At 37.4% G+C, this 16,475-nt stretch overlaps 1 protein-coding gene across 3 annotated transcripts in view; it reads left to right on the top strand.

The window, feature by feature from the left end:
• PARG (poly(ADP-ribose) glycohydrolase) overlaps window positions 1-16,475 on the top strand; it is a 143,044-nt gene that overhangs the window by 3,402 nt on the left and 123,167 nt on the right. For all 3 annotated transcript variants that reach the window (XM_081158508.1, XM_081158509.1, XM_081158510.1), the window contains exons 2-6: window positions 2,341-2,407; window positions 3,401-4,372; window positions 5,451-5,638; window positions 11,177-11,295; window positions 11,405-11,488. In XM_081158508.1, coding sequence (XP_081014634.1) covers window positions 2,341-2,407; window positions 3,401-4,372; window positions 5,451-5,638; window positions 11,177-11,295; window positions 11,405-11,488 — 1,430 coding nt within the window. The remainder of the gene's footprint in view (window positions 1-2,340; window positions 2,408-3,400; window positions 4,373-5,450; window positions 5,639-11,176; window positions 11,296-11,404; window positions 11,489-16,475) is intronic.

Below are 16,475 nucleotides of genomic sequence, written 5' to 3'. Positions count from 1 at the left end.
GATTGGGTGGAAGTACTGGAAGAGAATACATTTGTTGAGTTTCTGCTCTGTGAGACTGGACACTTAATATTTTCTCTCATTGATCTACATAAACCTTGGAAGTAGGTATTGTTAACCACATTTTATAGATCAGAAATTAGAAGCTCAAAGAAATGATGTACTACTAAGTGACTGAGCAAAGATCACAATATAAAATCTGTTTGACTCCAGACCTTGTATTTCATCACCTGTTGCCTCCCTTTTTGTTTGCTGTGATTATTTCTAGTTAAAAGGAAGAAATTCCCAGGAAACCTGGGACGCATCATTTCATGCTTGCTTTGGAAGCCAAAAGGAGTGGTATTAGAAAGAGAAGTAGGCAAACCTTTCTATGGGGCCCCCGGAAGGACTGAGGAATGTTTTACTGGCAGGAAATATCCATCCCTCACCTGTTGCTTCTCCTCCTTCATCCTGTTCTCGGGTTTCAGGAATGGAACCATAATAGGGAGCCTGAAGCTAGAGAGGGAACCTAGGCTCAGTTGCCAGAGCTTTAGGAGAGAGCCCTGCCTTTCAACTGCGCTGGAACACTTCATAGTTTCTATGGAGTGATGTAGGCAGTCTTTAGGGTTTATAACTTGTTGCAGAGCTGTTTCACGTGTATTTAGGAACCTAGCCATTGCACGCCATTAGTGCTTACATTTATGGAAAAAAGGTGTTTTAAATATTACACTGACAAAAAGTGAAGTTTTGTGGGTTCATTGCTGGCTTATAATTTGAGGATTTTCTATACTTGCTGTATTTAATACAATGAAATTAAGTAAGCGAAAATGGAACTACAGAAAAAGTCTCAGAATCAATTGATTCATCTCTTACTCCTTTCTGACTGAAACTGATTTTTTTTGAAGCCTGATCTGCTGTAGAAGTACTAACTTAATTAAATCACTAAAGAAAAGATATTTAACAAGAAATACCAACTATATATGTAATTGCTTTTTTGAAAGAAACTTTTAAAAATGCTGAACAGATTTTTACTAGTTAGAATGTTAGTATTTTGTGGAAGGTACAAATAATGTGACACTCAATTACAGTGATAAACTGTTGATTTTCATATATTTGGGACAGCATCTGTTTTGCTCATGTTGTGTTTATGGAGACATAAGTAGATGAGAATGAATCTATGATTTAAGATGCCTAGATTCTTACATTGCAATTTAGATAGTAGTTGAGACTGTTCAAGATTTTGTGTCTTTATACTAAAATATTATATACATTTAATCTACATGAAGCACATTAAATTTTGAAAGCATGCTTATTTCTGATGCTTATATAAGTTGTGGCATACATTTATTTATGTTGCATCTCTCTACTGAGTCACTGATTCTACTTTTGCTACTACTGTCTGCTGGTCATTTCTATCTAGTTATCTTACTGGCAACTCAAATTTAGTATGTTCAAAGTTGACTTAATCATAGTTCTCCCCAAGTCCAGATTCCCTCCCATATTTCTATTTAATGCTTTCGCCATCTTTTAAGTCTCTCAAGCTTAATACTTAGTGTTACCTTTAACTCCTATGATTATGAAATCTTGAATGACTTACTTCTCAACTTTTCCTCTCTGTTCTCACAAGGATTACTTCTAGTCCTTGGCCAGTAGTTCTCCAACCTAATTGGTCATCAAAATCACTTTTTGAAAAAAATACAGATTTCAGCTCCCTTCACATCTCCATCATCACACATAGATTCTGATTCAGTAGCTCTGAGTGTGGTCCTGGGACCTATTTATTAGCAGCCTCCTGATGATTCAGATACTTTGGGAACCCCTGACATAGATCAGTAGCTTTCTTGCTGGTTTCTACCAGTGGGTTTTCTTCTTGCACCTTCAGGTTTGCCCTCCAGGCTACATGTATTATGCATTACAGGGAGCTTCCTTAATTTGAATTCTGGAATTTCAGCTCTGAGTGTGACTTTTGACACTTTATTGTCATCCCAGGAGAGATACTATTAATTTGCATGTTTACAAGGTAAGGAATCTGAGACACAGAGAAAGGACTCTTCAAAATCCAGTGAGAGAGTCAGGATTTGAATGCAGGTGGTCTGATTCTAGAGCCTATACTCTCATCCATTAGGCCATACCAGCTGTTTTAGAGGCTGGTTGCTTTCTACTCTATGACAAATGTATTTATATTTATGTTCCTGTATTACCTCCCATTGCTTGAGTGTGAAAGGAGTGATTAATCTTTTTAACCCACAGAACTTAGCATAATGCCTTACATGTATATATGCTGCTATAAGTATTGTCTCTTTGAAGGCATGTATGCATAATACATTAATGTTTTCGATGTTTTTTTGTTGTTGTTTTTAACAGTTTTCAAACAAAAGACTATTACCAGTTGGATGGATACTAAAGGAATCAAGACAGCTGAATCAGAAAGGTACGGAAACATAGAGAAATGAATAATATGATATGTGGGTGTTTTATCTTTTTAAAAAATAGTATGTTTTTATTGATTTTAGAAAGAGAAGAAAGGAGAGAGAGAGGAAGATACTGATGTGAGAGAGCAACATCAATTGGTTGCTTCCCATATGCACCCCAGCAGGGGATCGAACCCTCAACCTGGGTATGTGCCCTGACCTGGAATTGAACTGGCGCCCATTTGGTGCATGGGATGACGCTCAGCCAGTTGAGCCACACCAGCCAGGGCTGGATCTTTTATCTTGCTTCATGTTATTTTCTCTCCTTGCTCTCTCAGTTTTTTAAATCCACAACTTTTTTTGAGTCTCCTATATGCCAAGGACTGTCCTATATACTTGAGATACAGAGTTGAAGGAGAAATAATTCTGTCTTTAAGATACTTGTGGTGGTAACAGATACAGAAACACATGATTGCAGTAAGTCCTCGCTTAACACTGTCAATAGGTTTTGCATTTTTAAGCAAAATCACATATAATGAAACCAGTTTTGCTATAGGCTAGTTGGTATAAACAAGAGTTAAGTTTGTATTGCATTTTATCAACATTATAACAAAATGACATTGAATGAAATGATGTTGTTTGAGGACCTGCTAATATTACTTTGTGTGATAAATGCAATAGTAAATGTTTAAACAAGGTACAGTAGTAGTTAGCATATAGAACAAACAATCCACTTTACCTTTGTAGGAAAGACTGCACAGGAAGTGAGTGAAGTTTAACACTTCATTCTGGAAGGTATTTACTAGGCATGTAGTTGGGGAAAGGGCATTATAGACATATGTGCAAAGCCATGGCGTCATGAAAGAATGCTGTATGCTCAGGTAATCACAAGCAATTTAATTATTGCTGTGACATTGTTGGAATATGGTTGGGTAAGTGGTTTTTGTATCATAAGTTCTTTCTATTATAACGTAAGTTTTATTTTGTCATTAATTCTTTCTATTTTCTTATAGTTTGCATAGTAAAGAAAACAACAATACAAGAGTAGAATCCATGATGAGTTCTGTACAAAAAGATAACTTTTATCAACATAACATGGAAAAATTAGAAAATGTTTCTCAGCTAAGTATTGATAAATCACCAGTTGAAAAAAGTACACAATATTTGAACCAGCAGCAGGCTGCCACTATGTGTAAGTGGCAAAATGAAGGAAAACACACAGAGCAGCTTTTGGAAGGTGAACCTCCAACAGTAACTCTGGTATCAGAACAGTTCAGTAATGCTAACGATCAGTCACCTCAAAATGATGATCACAGTGACACATATAGTGAGGAAAGTAGAGACAATCAACAATTTTTAATACCTGTAAAGCTTGCAAATGCAAAGCAGACTACAGGTGAACAGGCCAGAGAGGCCAGAAGCCACCAGAAATGCCAGTCCTGCCACCTTGTGGAAGACTGTGCAGGTTGTCGACAGGAGGAGAGAGATGTGCCAGAGAGTCCCTTGTCAGACATTGGCTCAGAGGATGTCAGTACTGGACTGAGAAATGCCAACAAATTGAGTAGACAAGAAAGTAGCCTAGGAAATTCTCCTCCGTTTGAGAAAGAAGGCGAACTCGAGTCACCAATGGATGTAGATAATTCCAAAAATAGTTGTCAGGACTCCGAAGCAGATGAGGAGACAAGTCCAGGATTTGATGAACAAGAAGAGAGCAGTTCCTCCCAAACAGCAAGCAAACCTTCAAAGTTCCAAGCAAAAGAAGCTGACACGGAATTGAGGAAATGGTCCCCTGCTAAGGGAGGTGAAATCCGGTTGCATTTCCAATTTGAAGGAGACAGTTGTGCTGGAATGAATGATTTAAATGCTAGACTGCCTGGAAGTACTTGTAGCCTGAATGTAGAATGCAGAAATTCCAAGCAACATGGGAAAAAGGGTTCTAAGATCACAGATCATTTCATGAGAATTCCCAAAGCAGAAGACAAAAGGTAATTTTCCCATTAGGAGTATCTCCAATAGTGTAATGCGTTTTGTAATTTTTTAAGAGAGGTTTAGCAAAGGTATGGTTTACTCTGAAGCAAAAGAAACAGTTGTTTCTTGTTATCTATTTATGCTAAACTTAAACTTAGACTCAAAATTTTTAATTCTAAAAAGGCCAGAAACGGGAAGGAAGGTGTAAATAAGTATTATTAATCAGATTTTTAGTTCCATGAAATTTATGTGAGTTATCAGGACATAAAAATATTTGATTGATAGCAGCTACTGTTTATTTAACCATTTCCCTATGCCATTGTATACTACATTTTTCTCTAATGCTCTGACGGGCAGTCAGGTGGTATTGTACTTGCTTTGTAAATGAGGAAATTGAAATTTGGGTTAGAGAATTCACTGAAATTATGTAATTTGTAGGTGGTAACACGGAGTTAAATCCCAGTCTGTCGAATTACAAAAAAATACTAAAAATTACATTTTTGCAATTATTCCACATGGAAGCTTAAAGCCCACTCTCTATTATTTCTGTAATTTTTTTTCTGTCAAAGTTCACTTCAGTGAAGACTACTGTCTAGTGTCCTGAGAAGTAGCTGATACTAAGAACCATGACTTATTTGGCAGTGTCCATTTTCTTAATGGTCCTTTTTTTAGAAAGTGATTTACCTGTGTTTGGAAATTCCTCCCACAGACTATTGAAAGTGAAATCTTGAGTTTTACTGTGAGCTTTATAAGTTTTTTCTTTTTTAAAAATATCTTTATTGATTTCAGAGAGAGGGAGAGGGAGAGAGAGAGAGAAACCTCAGTGATGAGAGAGAGTCATTGATCAGCTGCCTCCTGCACGCCCCCAGCTGGGGATCCAGCCCACAACCCGGGCATGTGTCCTGAGCGGGAATTGAACCTTGATCATAGGTCGATGCTCAACCGCTGAGCCACGCCAGATTAAGTTTTTCTCTTAATTGCCAAGGAGAAAGAACAGGTTTGGCACATTTTAAACATTCTAGGTAAGTTTTGTACTGTGTATCCAAGTGAATTTAAACAGTGCTTTGTGACTGAATACATTTGTTTTGACCTTAGAAAAGAACAATGTGAAATCAAACATCAAAGGACAGACAGGAGGATCCCTAAATACGTTCCACCTCACCTTTCTCCAGATAAGAAATGGCTTGGAACTCCTATTGAGGAGATGAGAAGAATGCCTGGGTGTGGGATCCAGCTGCCTCTCTTGAGACCATCTGCCAGTCACACAGTAACTATTCGGGTAGGTATTACCTCTCACCTATATAGAGAGAAGGCTCTAAGTCTTGATTTCTTGTGTTACTTATTGTGTAAGACAGACCAAGGCATTGAAAGTGATTCTCTTTTGTGCTTATAAAGTACTGAGAAGTCTACAGAATGTAGAAACATCATGATAGCTTAATACAGTACTTAACAAATCTGTAAGATGAATCATTGTCAACTGATGAGTAAATTGAAATTTTTTATATTTTTAAGAAAATTTATTAGATTAGAAAATATGTATATATATTTAATTGACAGTATTTATGGAGCACCCACTACATGTTAGGTACTGAATTAGTTCCTAAAATTCAAAGTTATGGTTCAGAATCTTCAAATTATTCTTCAGTTTGCCCTCTTTTCTGAGTGTTAGATCCTTCTAGACACCTCCATCACTCACTGTCCACTGGTATGTCACACTCAACATGTCTAAAACCAATCTCATTTTAAAAATTGTGGTTAAATATATATAATATAAAATTTACCATTTTAAACATTTTAAAATGTATGTTTCATCGGCATTTAGTACATTCACAGTGCTAAACAACCATTACCGCTATCCATTTTCAGAAAGATTTCATCATCCCACACATAAAGTTGGTACCTACTAAACAATAACTTCCCATTCCTTGCAAGCCCTTGGTAGTCTCTTTCATACTTTTTGTGAGTTCCTTTATAAAAAATACATCATATTGAGATATATAAAATTGACCCATTTTAAGTGGTCTATTCAGTAATATTTAATGAATTTACTGAGTTAGACAACCACCACCACAACCCAATTTTTGAAGATTTCTATCACTCATTGGATAGTTTTAAATAGTAATCTTATTTATTAGTCAGTCTCTGTTACTAGATTTTATAGGTACTACTTTTAAAAAATCCCTTTTATGGTACAGCTTAGTCTAGATGTGATTAAATATTTCAAAGTACAGAATTCTTTAGCATGATTAGAGGTGGAAGCAACATTTAACAGGGTGGTGGGGTTTGAGCTGAGCTCCAAAAGATGAGCAAAAATTTCTGAGGTGGAGTTAGTAAGGCAAGAGAATCCCAAACAGAGGCATAACCTTTATAAGAAAAGCATGTGTAGTTAAAAAATATTTGTTTTAGGAATGGAAAACAGTTGGTTTACAAGAGCTTAGAATTTGGCTGGGAAATGGTAGTGGAGAAGACTTGAAAAGTGTACTGGGTTCATGCCATGGAAACTGGGCCTGACTCTGTAGGTAATGGAGATCACTAAAATGCCTGTGTAGACAGTAGTAGTGTTGTAGCAAGATTAATCAAACAGCTGTATGTAAAAAAATAAAAATAAAAAATTGGAATGAGGCTGCACTGGAAACAGGGAAAAGAAATAAGAGATGAAAAGTAAGGAGATAGTAATTATCAAAATGTGCTGCACTGAAGTGGTTTGGGGTTCTTTTGAAATTTGACTCGTTTCTTTTCTAAATTATATTTTTAACTATGAAAAACTGATAATAAAAGAACTAACAAACAATTTGAAATTGTGTTTGTTAGTTTAGATTTGAAAATGCTTAATACCGTATTTAACTAATAGATTTACCAAGAGAACTCATTTTTGTACAGACAATGGAATTAAGATTCTCTTGCTACTGCTGTTTAACTGAAGTTTTTTTTAAACATCAAAATAACAGTTAAATTAGCATTTGCAACTATTTAGGTGTGTGAGTAGGATTTTCTTAATGTGTAGGAGATATAAAAAAGTAAATAGAAGCTTAAGCTGTCATCCCTAACTCCCAATTTCAAATATTTGCATTTCATAAAACAGTTATTCTCATTTATTGATGTTAGAGTAAGGAAAAGTTATTATAAAAATTATATTAAGAGGTTTTTATTTTCTTTTAATGATTTCATGTCAGATTTCTTAAAGAGGTATGCTATTTTAAAAAGTTTGAAGATCACTGAGATAAGGTAATAACTGTGGAGATAAAAAAGAGAAAATAGCCCAGCTGGGCATGGCTCAGTGGTTGAGCGTCGACCTAGGATCCAGGCAGTTGGGGTTTGATTCCCGGTCCGGGCACATGCCCGGGTTGTGGGCTCACAGCCGATCAATGACTGTCTCATCATTGATGTTTCTATCCCTCCCTCTCCCTCTTCCTTCCTCTCTCTGAAATCAGTAAAGATATATTTTTTTTAAAAAAGAGAGAAAATAGGTGGTCACATTATTTTGAGATAAAATTGATAGGACATGGTGAATTCTTAAAGATTGGGTGGTAAGGGAAAAGGAGGCATGGATAATGCCTGTAATATTAAGAAAAGGGTAGATGACTGAGAATATGTTAATAGTGAAGATTTGGAGAAAAGATTGGCCGGGGAGGTAAGTGATATTGTGACTTTTTCTCCCTTTACACTGTCCACAAAGAAAACCTAAAGCATCCGATACCATAATTATTTAGTCTCTGTAATTATTATGTATGTATTTGTTAGATATCCAATGACCCATGAATTTTAAACATCTTAAAAATTTTTTTAAATTTTATTACAAAAGTAATGCAGGGTCATTGAAAAAAATGCAACTATTATATGAAGGTATATAACATGAAATCATTAAAATCAAAACCTAAATCTCTCTGCCCTATTCCAAGAGTTTAACATTTTGGTGTATTTTCTTCTAGATTCTTTTTTCTGAATATGGTAAAACAGCATATGTGTAATTAATAGTTATTAAATAAACATTTCTTAGTTGTATTTCTAAGATGCCAAATATTAATAAAGAATTTGAAGTAATAAAATAAAGCTGATATTTAGCATTAGAAATATAAGGCAGTCTGAAATTTCATGGACATGACACTCAGTGCTTGATTACCTAATACATGGATGAACACACACATAAACATACACACAAACATATGCACGTAGAGGCACACACATACACACATGCATGCACACACACAAAGCATATTCCAAAGCAAATTCTCATGTATGTATTTCCTGTGTGGAAGCTGGACTGGTACCTCTTCTGTCACCACAGATTACATGGACCATCTTTACAAAATCACCTTTGGGGTCTCCATCTGGAGGTGAAGATAATTTCAGCATAGTTGATGACTTTTTGCTCCTGACTATTCTTTCCTTCTTGGAATATGCTCATCCTTTGGCTTCAATGTCACCATATAATCCTAGCTTTCTTCCTACCTCCTTATTTACTTCTTGTGTTCCTTTAGCTCTTCTTCTCTATGTGGCTATTCCTCAAGGTTTATTCACAGGTCCTCTTCTCACTCTCTCTCTAGGTGTTCATCCACAGTTAGGATTTAAAAAAGAAAAAAGTATGTTTTTATTGATTTTTTTTTTTTAAGAGAGAAAGGAAGGGAGAGGGATAGAGAGAAACATCAGTGAGAGAGGAACAGTGGTTGGCTGCCTCCCACACGCCCTCTACTGGAGATTGGCTCTCAGCTCAGGCATGTGCCCTGACTGGCATCAAACTGGTGACCTCTTGGGTCATGGATTGACGCTCAGCCACTGAGCCACACCGACTGGGCCAGTTAGGGTTTTAGTGATTACTTATATAGGTGGCCTACAAATTTATTTCTCTTGAGTTGCAGACTTTTCGTGAAGCTGCCTATTTTTTTTTTTTTTTTTTTTTAATTCTTACCCAGGACATGCTTAGAGAGAGGAAGGGAGAGAGATAGAAACTTTGATATGAGAGAGAAACATCAATTAGTTACCTTCTGTATGTGTCCCAACCAGGGATCGAACCTGCAACCCAGGTATGTTCCCTGACAAGGAACTGAACCTGCAACCTTTCAGTGCTCAACCAACTGAGCCAGTCCAGCCAGACATGAAGCTGCCTATTTTATGGTTTTTTTTCCCATGAGCTAGTCCCTTTTAGAGGAACAGTTTTTCGTTTCCTGGTTACCTTCTTTTTATCCGTTGGAGTTCAGCTCGGTTGCCAGTTCCTCAAGGCAGCCTTCTCTACACACAGTTAAGCTGAAGTTATGTAGAGTTCTTAATGCCACAAATCTCTTCTTTATAGCATATTACAGTTGAAGTTTTACATTTATTTATGTGGTTATTTGATTATCTGCAATGAAGTACCAATTTATGCTACAACATGGATGAACCTTGAAAACATATGGAAAGTGAAAGAGGCCAGACACAAAAGGCCACATATTGTATTATTCTGTTTATATGAAATGTTCAGAATAGGAAAAATGTAAAACTTTTGTGTTTTATCTATTTTTAATTTTTTTTGTTAATCCCCACCCAAGATATTTTTTTCATTGATTTTTAGAGAGAATGGAAGGGTGGAAGGGGAAGGGGGGTAGAGAGAGAGAGAAAGAGAAACATACATCATTGTGAGAGAGACACGTCAATTGGTTGCCTCCTGCATGCACCCTGACCAGGACTGGGGATTGAACCTGTAGCCCAGGTATGTGCCTTTGACTGGGAATTGAACCCATGACCCTTCTTGCTCAGGCCAATGCTTTAACCACTGGGTGACACTGGCCAGGGCAAAACTTTTGTGTTTTAAAATATCTCCTTCCTCAATCATTTACTGAATGCTTATTATAAATAGTGTGTGTGTGTATATGCATACACACACATGTAAATGTATATATAAATGTGTATATTTACATATATGTGTATACACTATATATACAAAAACACATGCCCAGCCGTTGTGGCTTAGCAGTTGAGCATCGACCTATGATCCAGAAGATCGGGGTTCGATTCCCAGTCAGGGCACATGCCTGGGTTGCAGGCTGGATCCCCAGTGGGCGGCATGCAGGAGGCAGCCGATCAGTGACTCTCTCTCATCATTGATGTTTCTATCTCTCTCTTCCCCCTCCCTTTTCTGAAATCAATAAAAATGTATTAAAAAAATTTTTAAAAAATTTAAAACAAAATAAAAACACACATGCCATTCACTTTAGTAAATATTCAGAATACAAAGTTAATATGTTTGTTATTCTCAAGTTTAGAGTCAAGCAGGGGAAGGAAAAAACTGTGCTCTAGTATGATAGTGATCTAATAAAACAAGGGAATAAAGTAGCTACCTATTTAAAGTTTCTGAAGACTTCTTAGGGGAAATAAAAATTGGGCTGAGTGTTAAAGGTCAGAATAGATATTTAACCAGATAGTGTTTGGATAAAAGAAGATGTTAAAAACTGGAAACATCATTTGGAAGTATAGGCAGAGAGGAGCCATTGTAAGATTAGAAGCCTGGGAATACTTGAGAAAGATGATGTCATCCCCAAGTGAGCATGAGATGTGAAGGGGAATGAAGTCTCTGGGAACAGCTGGAGTGAGGGAAAGGGGTAGCAGGCTGTTGGCAGCAATTTAGGCAAGGAAGAGTGAGGATGGGGCCTAGGTGGCACAGGGATGCGTGCCCAGGCCTGGTGAAAGGCTGGTGAAAGGGAGGCAAGGAGTGCACGCAGCTGAAGATTTCTCAAATAGGAGCTGGTCTGTATTTTATAGCATTTGCTTTGGCTGCTTTTTTGAATTCTGGATGATACACCTAGTTTTTATGCACTTACAGTTTTCTTGTTCATCTCTATTTCAGGTAGATCTTCTGCGAGCAGGAGAAGTTCCTAAACCTTTTCCAACACATTTTAAAGATTTGTGGGACAATAAGCATGTAAAGATGCCTTGTTCAGAACAAAACTTGTACCCTGTGGAAAATGAGGTGAAAACAAAACTGATGGTCTTTTAGCCTCTGGTAGTTTAGTACATACTTATGTTTCTGTGATGCAAAAAAACTTAGAGTAGTTTTTGTTTTTTGTTTTTCTTCGAAGAATGGTGAGCGAACAGCAGGGAGCAGGTGGGAGCTCATTCAGACTGCACTTCTTAACAAATTCACACGACCCCAAAACCTGAAGGTATGTTCTTTTTTCTGTTCTTGCCTCTTACATGTAGTTCCTAGAGATGGGCCCTATGTCTCCTCCCTCAAAGACATTTTTTGATCTTTAATGTACTCAAGTAACAGCATTATTTATATGTAACGTGCTTGCTTCCTGAGGAACTCTACTTAGGGACATTCTTGGTTTCCATTCCATCACTAAGAAATCAGTAGAAATATTAAGAGTTATAAATGACTTGCCTGGAGCCATACAGAATAATTTGGAGAACCAGGAATTAGACCTCTGTTTCTTGATTCCCCATCCAATTTCCTTCTGTCCAAGCTTCTCTTTTATTTGTGTTTTAGAATTATCATGTTTCCAAAATGTCTTCAAAAGTAAATGAGGAAAGAATTATGATTTCAGCAATACTTGCCCAAAGGGAAGCTCAGTTTCCTAATGATTAAAGTATACATTAAACATTCTGTTTTTTATTGCTTGTAATATAGCTTCTAGTAGTTTAATAATTTATTAATCTAATAATTTAGTAATCTAATATTTTGGCAATAATTTATTTGCTGATTTTTAAAAATATTTTATTTAAGATTGTAAGGGCGCTATTTCATTAGCTTGCTTTTCTAATAGCCAAAATGTGGGTGAGTACAAGTTTATTTTTGGCACTATGTAAACTTTGAAGTTTTTATAACTATAAACAGTAAGATATTTCTATACTTCTGTGTAAATGGGTTTCATTTTCTTTGAGAGACTTAATTTGTTGTGTATAGTTTCTCAGGTTTTATACTGTTTTTCCATTTATTCTTGCAAGTTATTCTTAAATTTTCTTCACCTTTCTGTAGCTCCTGTTTTTTTAAATTAACACGAAAAAACATTGATATATTGTGCCCTAATGTATTTTAAAAATTTTATTTCTTAAGGACAGTGTGTTTCAATCTTGTACTCCTTTTAAATGGAAGAAATTCTCCAGGTCTGCCACAGTTTACTTACTTTTAGTATAATGTTAATTACATACGTACAAACAAAAATCAAAATCTAAATTCTTTATAAATATAATGTAGAGCTATGTCAATTTGATTTTTTTCCATGTGAAGTGTTATGAAACATCATTTGAATTGTGTTCATTATCACAGTAAAGACAATTTGTAGTCAGTATTTCCTTTTTGCAGAGAAGTTTTTTTTGTTTTTTGTTTTTTAACAGCATACTGCAACTTTCTTAAATTTTTCTACTTCACTGGCTATTTGGGCTCAACTGAGGCCTTAGTTACCTATAACGAACATTTTCAAGGTGTCACAGTACATAACATGATGTCTAATTGGGTGGCACAAGATTAGTCAACTTGTCAACACAGAGCAATCATTAAAATCACAGATGTTAATCGTTTGATCACCCATATAAAGATATTGCTGCTGTTGTGCAAGTTATTATCCAAGAAAAGTTTGCCAGACCAGGTCTAATTAATAACAGGTACCAGTGGATGCCATTTTGCAAGTTAAGTCAAAACTCTGTGTTATATTTAGAATAAGAAAGGTAGAAAGCCTATGAAAAATTACTTTTTCTTTTGGGTCCCTATTCCTACACTCCCACACATTGCCTCCTCAGTGTGTCCCATTATCCAGTCATCTAACATCCTGACATGACCCCAAGGATATTCTCCAAATAAGAGTGGTATTTAGGATTTTGCTCAGTGCAGAGGAAGAGGGTAGGTGGTGGGTGAATGGACAAAGTGACAAAAGGTGGGCAGAAAGGAAACATTCTAAAACTTTCTCATTTAATAAAATGTACTTTGTGACACCTCTCAGGATGTAAAGAGAGCTTGGTGAAAAGAAGTTCATTCTGATGACTAAAGACTTGTGTGACTGAGTAAGGCAGTTTCTTGAACTATCCCCAACCCCTAATAGATCTCCCTAAAACTCTGTGGGACAACCAGGGAGGAAGCATATGCATCCCTTTCCAAATGGGGGCCATGTGACTCCTCCCAGAAGGTAATTTTACAACACCAGCTCCTGAAGCAAGCGTCCTCCTCGTCAGCCACTTTGCAATGGGCATTTACAGCCGCATACTTTGGAACCTGTCAGGTCTCTGAGTCTTGATGTCTGAAGAGCATTTCAGTCCACTTCCACTTCAGTAAGGGTCATTGGAGTCTCGTGGCCACAGTCAGGGATCTACCCTTTGATAACAGCAATTGGTCTCAGTTTAACGGCCTTCTTGCTGATTCCAGCATCATAGCAGGTGTTCACCACATTCGTCACATTCTTATGGGACTCAAGAGCCTCTTCCATAATAACTTTAGGTGAGGCAACATGAATTGCAATTCCTGTATCTGCCAATTTGTCTGAGACATCCTGGAAATCTAACTTACGTCAAGATTTTGCTGGGGACAGTGCATGGCCCACTCCATGACAGGCTGTTCCAAAGGTGTCAGTCGTGCTCTGTTCAGTGCCAGTAAGAACAGGCTACCGTGGTGCCACCAATGAGCACTGGTTGTCCAGTGAGTTGGCAGTCAACAGCAATGAGGCGATGATGAGGAGGGAAAGCTTGTGTTGACCCCTTCCTTTCCGTCCACATGCTGTTCCACTTTGGCGATATTGTGAGAGACATCATAGATCATGTGTAGGTCCAGGTCATCAGGGGTTGTGTTGAAGACCTTGCCAAAAGCCTAACAGGTCAAGAAGGTCGTGGAGGAGCTGTTGACCCAGGCATAGTTCCCTGCCGCTTTCGATCCCTTCAGGTAGTCCTGACCCTCTGGAGAAGCAATTCAAACACAAGCCAATGGATGGTTATTGACTATAATATTGTCTCTCTTCCTGGCCTTTTCCATAGCAACCAGGGCATCTGTGGCTGCTTTGTGCCCTAGGTCTCTGCTTCCACTGTGGATCATCACACACAGCTGTCCTTTATGGTCAATACCCATCTTCTTAGCAGCATACTCATTGAAAATCTCATCTACAGCCTGGGTTTCTGCATAGTGGTTTCCTGCTCCCAGGAAGTGAGGAAGGCCTCTTTTTTAAAGCCCTCGCGGAGACCTTATTGGGGTCAGTTTGAAGCATTTTTCCATAATTCTCACAGTGCTCCTTGTCTTCAGCCCAGGCATGGCCTTCTCTTAGCAACCAGTCCACACCCATCTCTCCAAGGCCTCTTCCAAGTCTTTGGCATTCATTAGGATAACACCTTTTGACCCCACCCCAACAGAAATGTGGTCAAACATAGCTTGGGCAAGTTGCTCCTTCACAGGCTGGACATCACTTTCATCTAAATTGGTTCTTAGCTAATGAACACCCCAGTTATTGTCAAATCTTATGCCACCTGGGAACACCACTGCTTCAAGGTCATTCATACTAAAGGCTACCGTATTCCCAACAGCAAACTCATAACGTGGGACAGGCATTCCTTCATTTCTCAGACATTAATTTTTCTAGAGCTTCATTCACATAGAAAACTCCTTTAACCCTCATGTTGTGTTCTCCAGCAGTTTTGTGGGTTTTTTTAAAAATCTTTTTTTAAATTGATATTTAGAGAGAGGAAGGGAGAGAGAGAAACATTGATGTGAGATCGAAACATCGATCACCTGCCTCCCACATACCTCCTACTGGAGATCGAGCCCACAACCCAGGCATGTACCCTGACTGGGAATTGAACTGGCTACTTTTTGGTGCACAGGACATTGCCCAACCAGCTGAGCCACACCAGACAGTGCTCTCCAGCATTTGTTATTGATCTTTTCTAAGAACTGCAGCCCATCATTGTAGTTGTGACTCATGGCAGCAACCACATTAGCAACTCCTGGCTCCGTTTTGAAGAGCTTCAACATTGTCCTGTTGCCTGAAGTGCCACCTTCTGCACAGAAGTGTTTTAACCACTGATTTGAACCCCAAAGTAGTATGCTGAGAAACTTTAGAACGGGTGGGGAACCTTTTTTCTGCCAAGGACCATTTGTATATTTATAACATTATTTGTGGGCCATACAAAATTATCAACTTTAGAATTAGCTATGAAAAAAGCTTCTAGATTTATTGAATTTTGAGTCTCGCCTGTGGTTGCCATGGCTGGGCCAGACCAAATGATATACTGCCCATGGGCTGGACATTCCCCACCCCTGCTTTAGAAAACATGATATAAAGAAAAATTTTTCATTTTGTATTTACTACTTTTCGTGCTAATCACAGATGCAAACTTGGGATCTGTATGCAGAACATCAGCTTGCAAATAAATATGATAGTGACCACTTTGGTCCAGATTCTTTAGAGTTTGACATCCTGTACTGCAGTGTATCTTAGGATGGCTCAATCTTTTGATCGTTGTAATCTGTTTAAAGTGCCAGCCTCCATTCCTACAGTGTGTTGTGTTTTGGTCTTTGTATTCTAAAACCACAATTTAATAATGTAAACTCACAAACACTGAAACAGGCCACCCAAGAGTACTATCCAAACTCCTTCTGGGGAACACTTTCTTAAGCCTTTATGGCCTTAAAAACAGGATATTGAAGAATTTTCCTATTTTTTTAAAGCTTAAACATGGAATAATCATAGTATTCTAAAATTACATTTTCCACTCACCTTTTTAGCAATTCCTTAGTGTGCCATGAGTACTTTAGGAAGGATAACTGCTTGAATCTGAATTTCTCTTTCTTGTTTATTTTACAGTAGATTCAACAGAACATAGTAATCCATCGAGATTTTCTTCCATGACTTTTCCTTTGCTGGAAGAACAATATGAAAGGGCGGGGCAAAAGTAGGGTTACAGTTGTGAGTGTGCAAAACTTTAGAACAGAGGTGTTTATTCTTGTATTATTATTTATTAATTACTATATTTTCCATATGAACAACTGTAAACCTACCTTGGTTGCAGCTTTTGCCCATACTCTTTTTGCTGTTTTTGTGCATTTGGTGTTGATTTAAGAGACATTCGAGATGTTAAAATTTTTAAAAAGGAGCAATGTCCTCAAAAATTGACTTACACAGTAATATTTCTGTAAGTAATGTGTCTAATAATTTGCAAGGAGTGGACTTTTTT

Source organism: Miniopterus schreibersii (genome assembly GCF_964146895.1).
Source record: "Miniopterus schreibersii genome assembly, chromosome: 14".
In the NCBI taxonomy this organism is placed as follows: domain Eukaryota; kingdom Metazoa; phylum Chordata; class Mammalia; order Chiroptera; family Miniopteridae; genus Miniopterus; species Miniopterus schreibersii.
The sequence above is the reverse complement of the archived record's forward strand: the minus strand, read 5'-3'. Positions and strand labels throughout refer to the sequence as shown.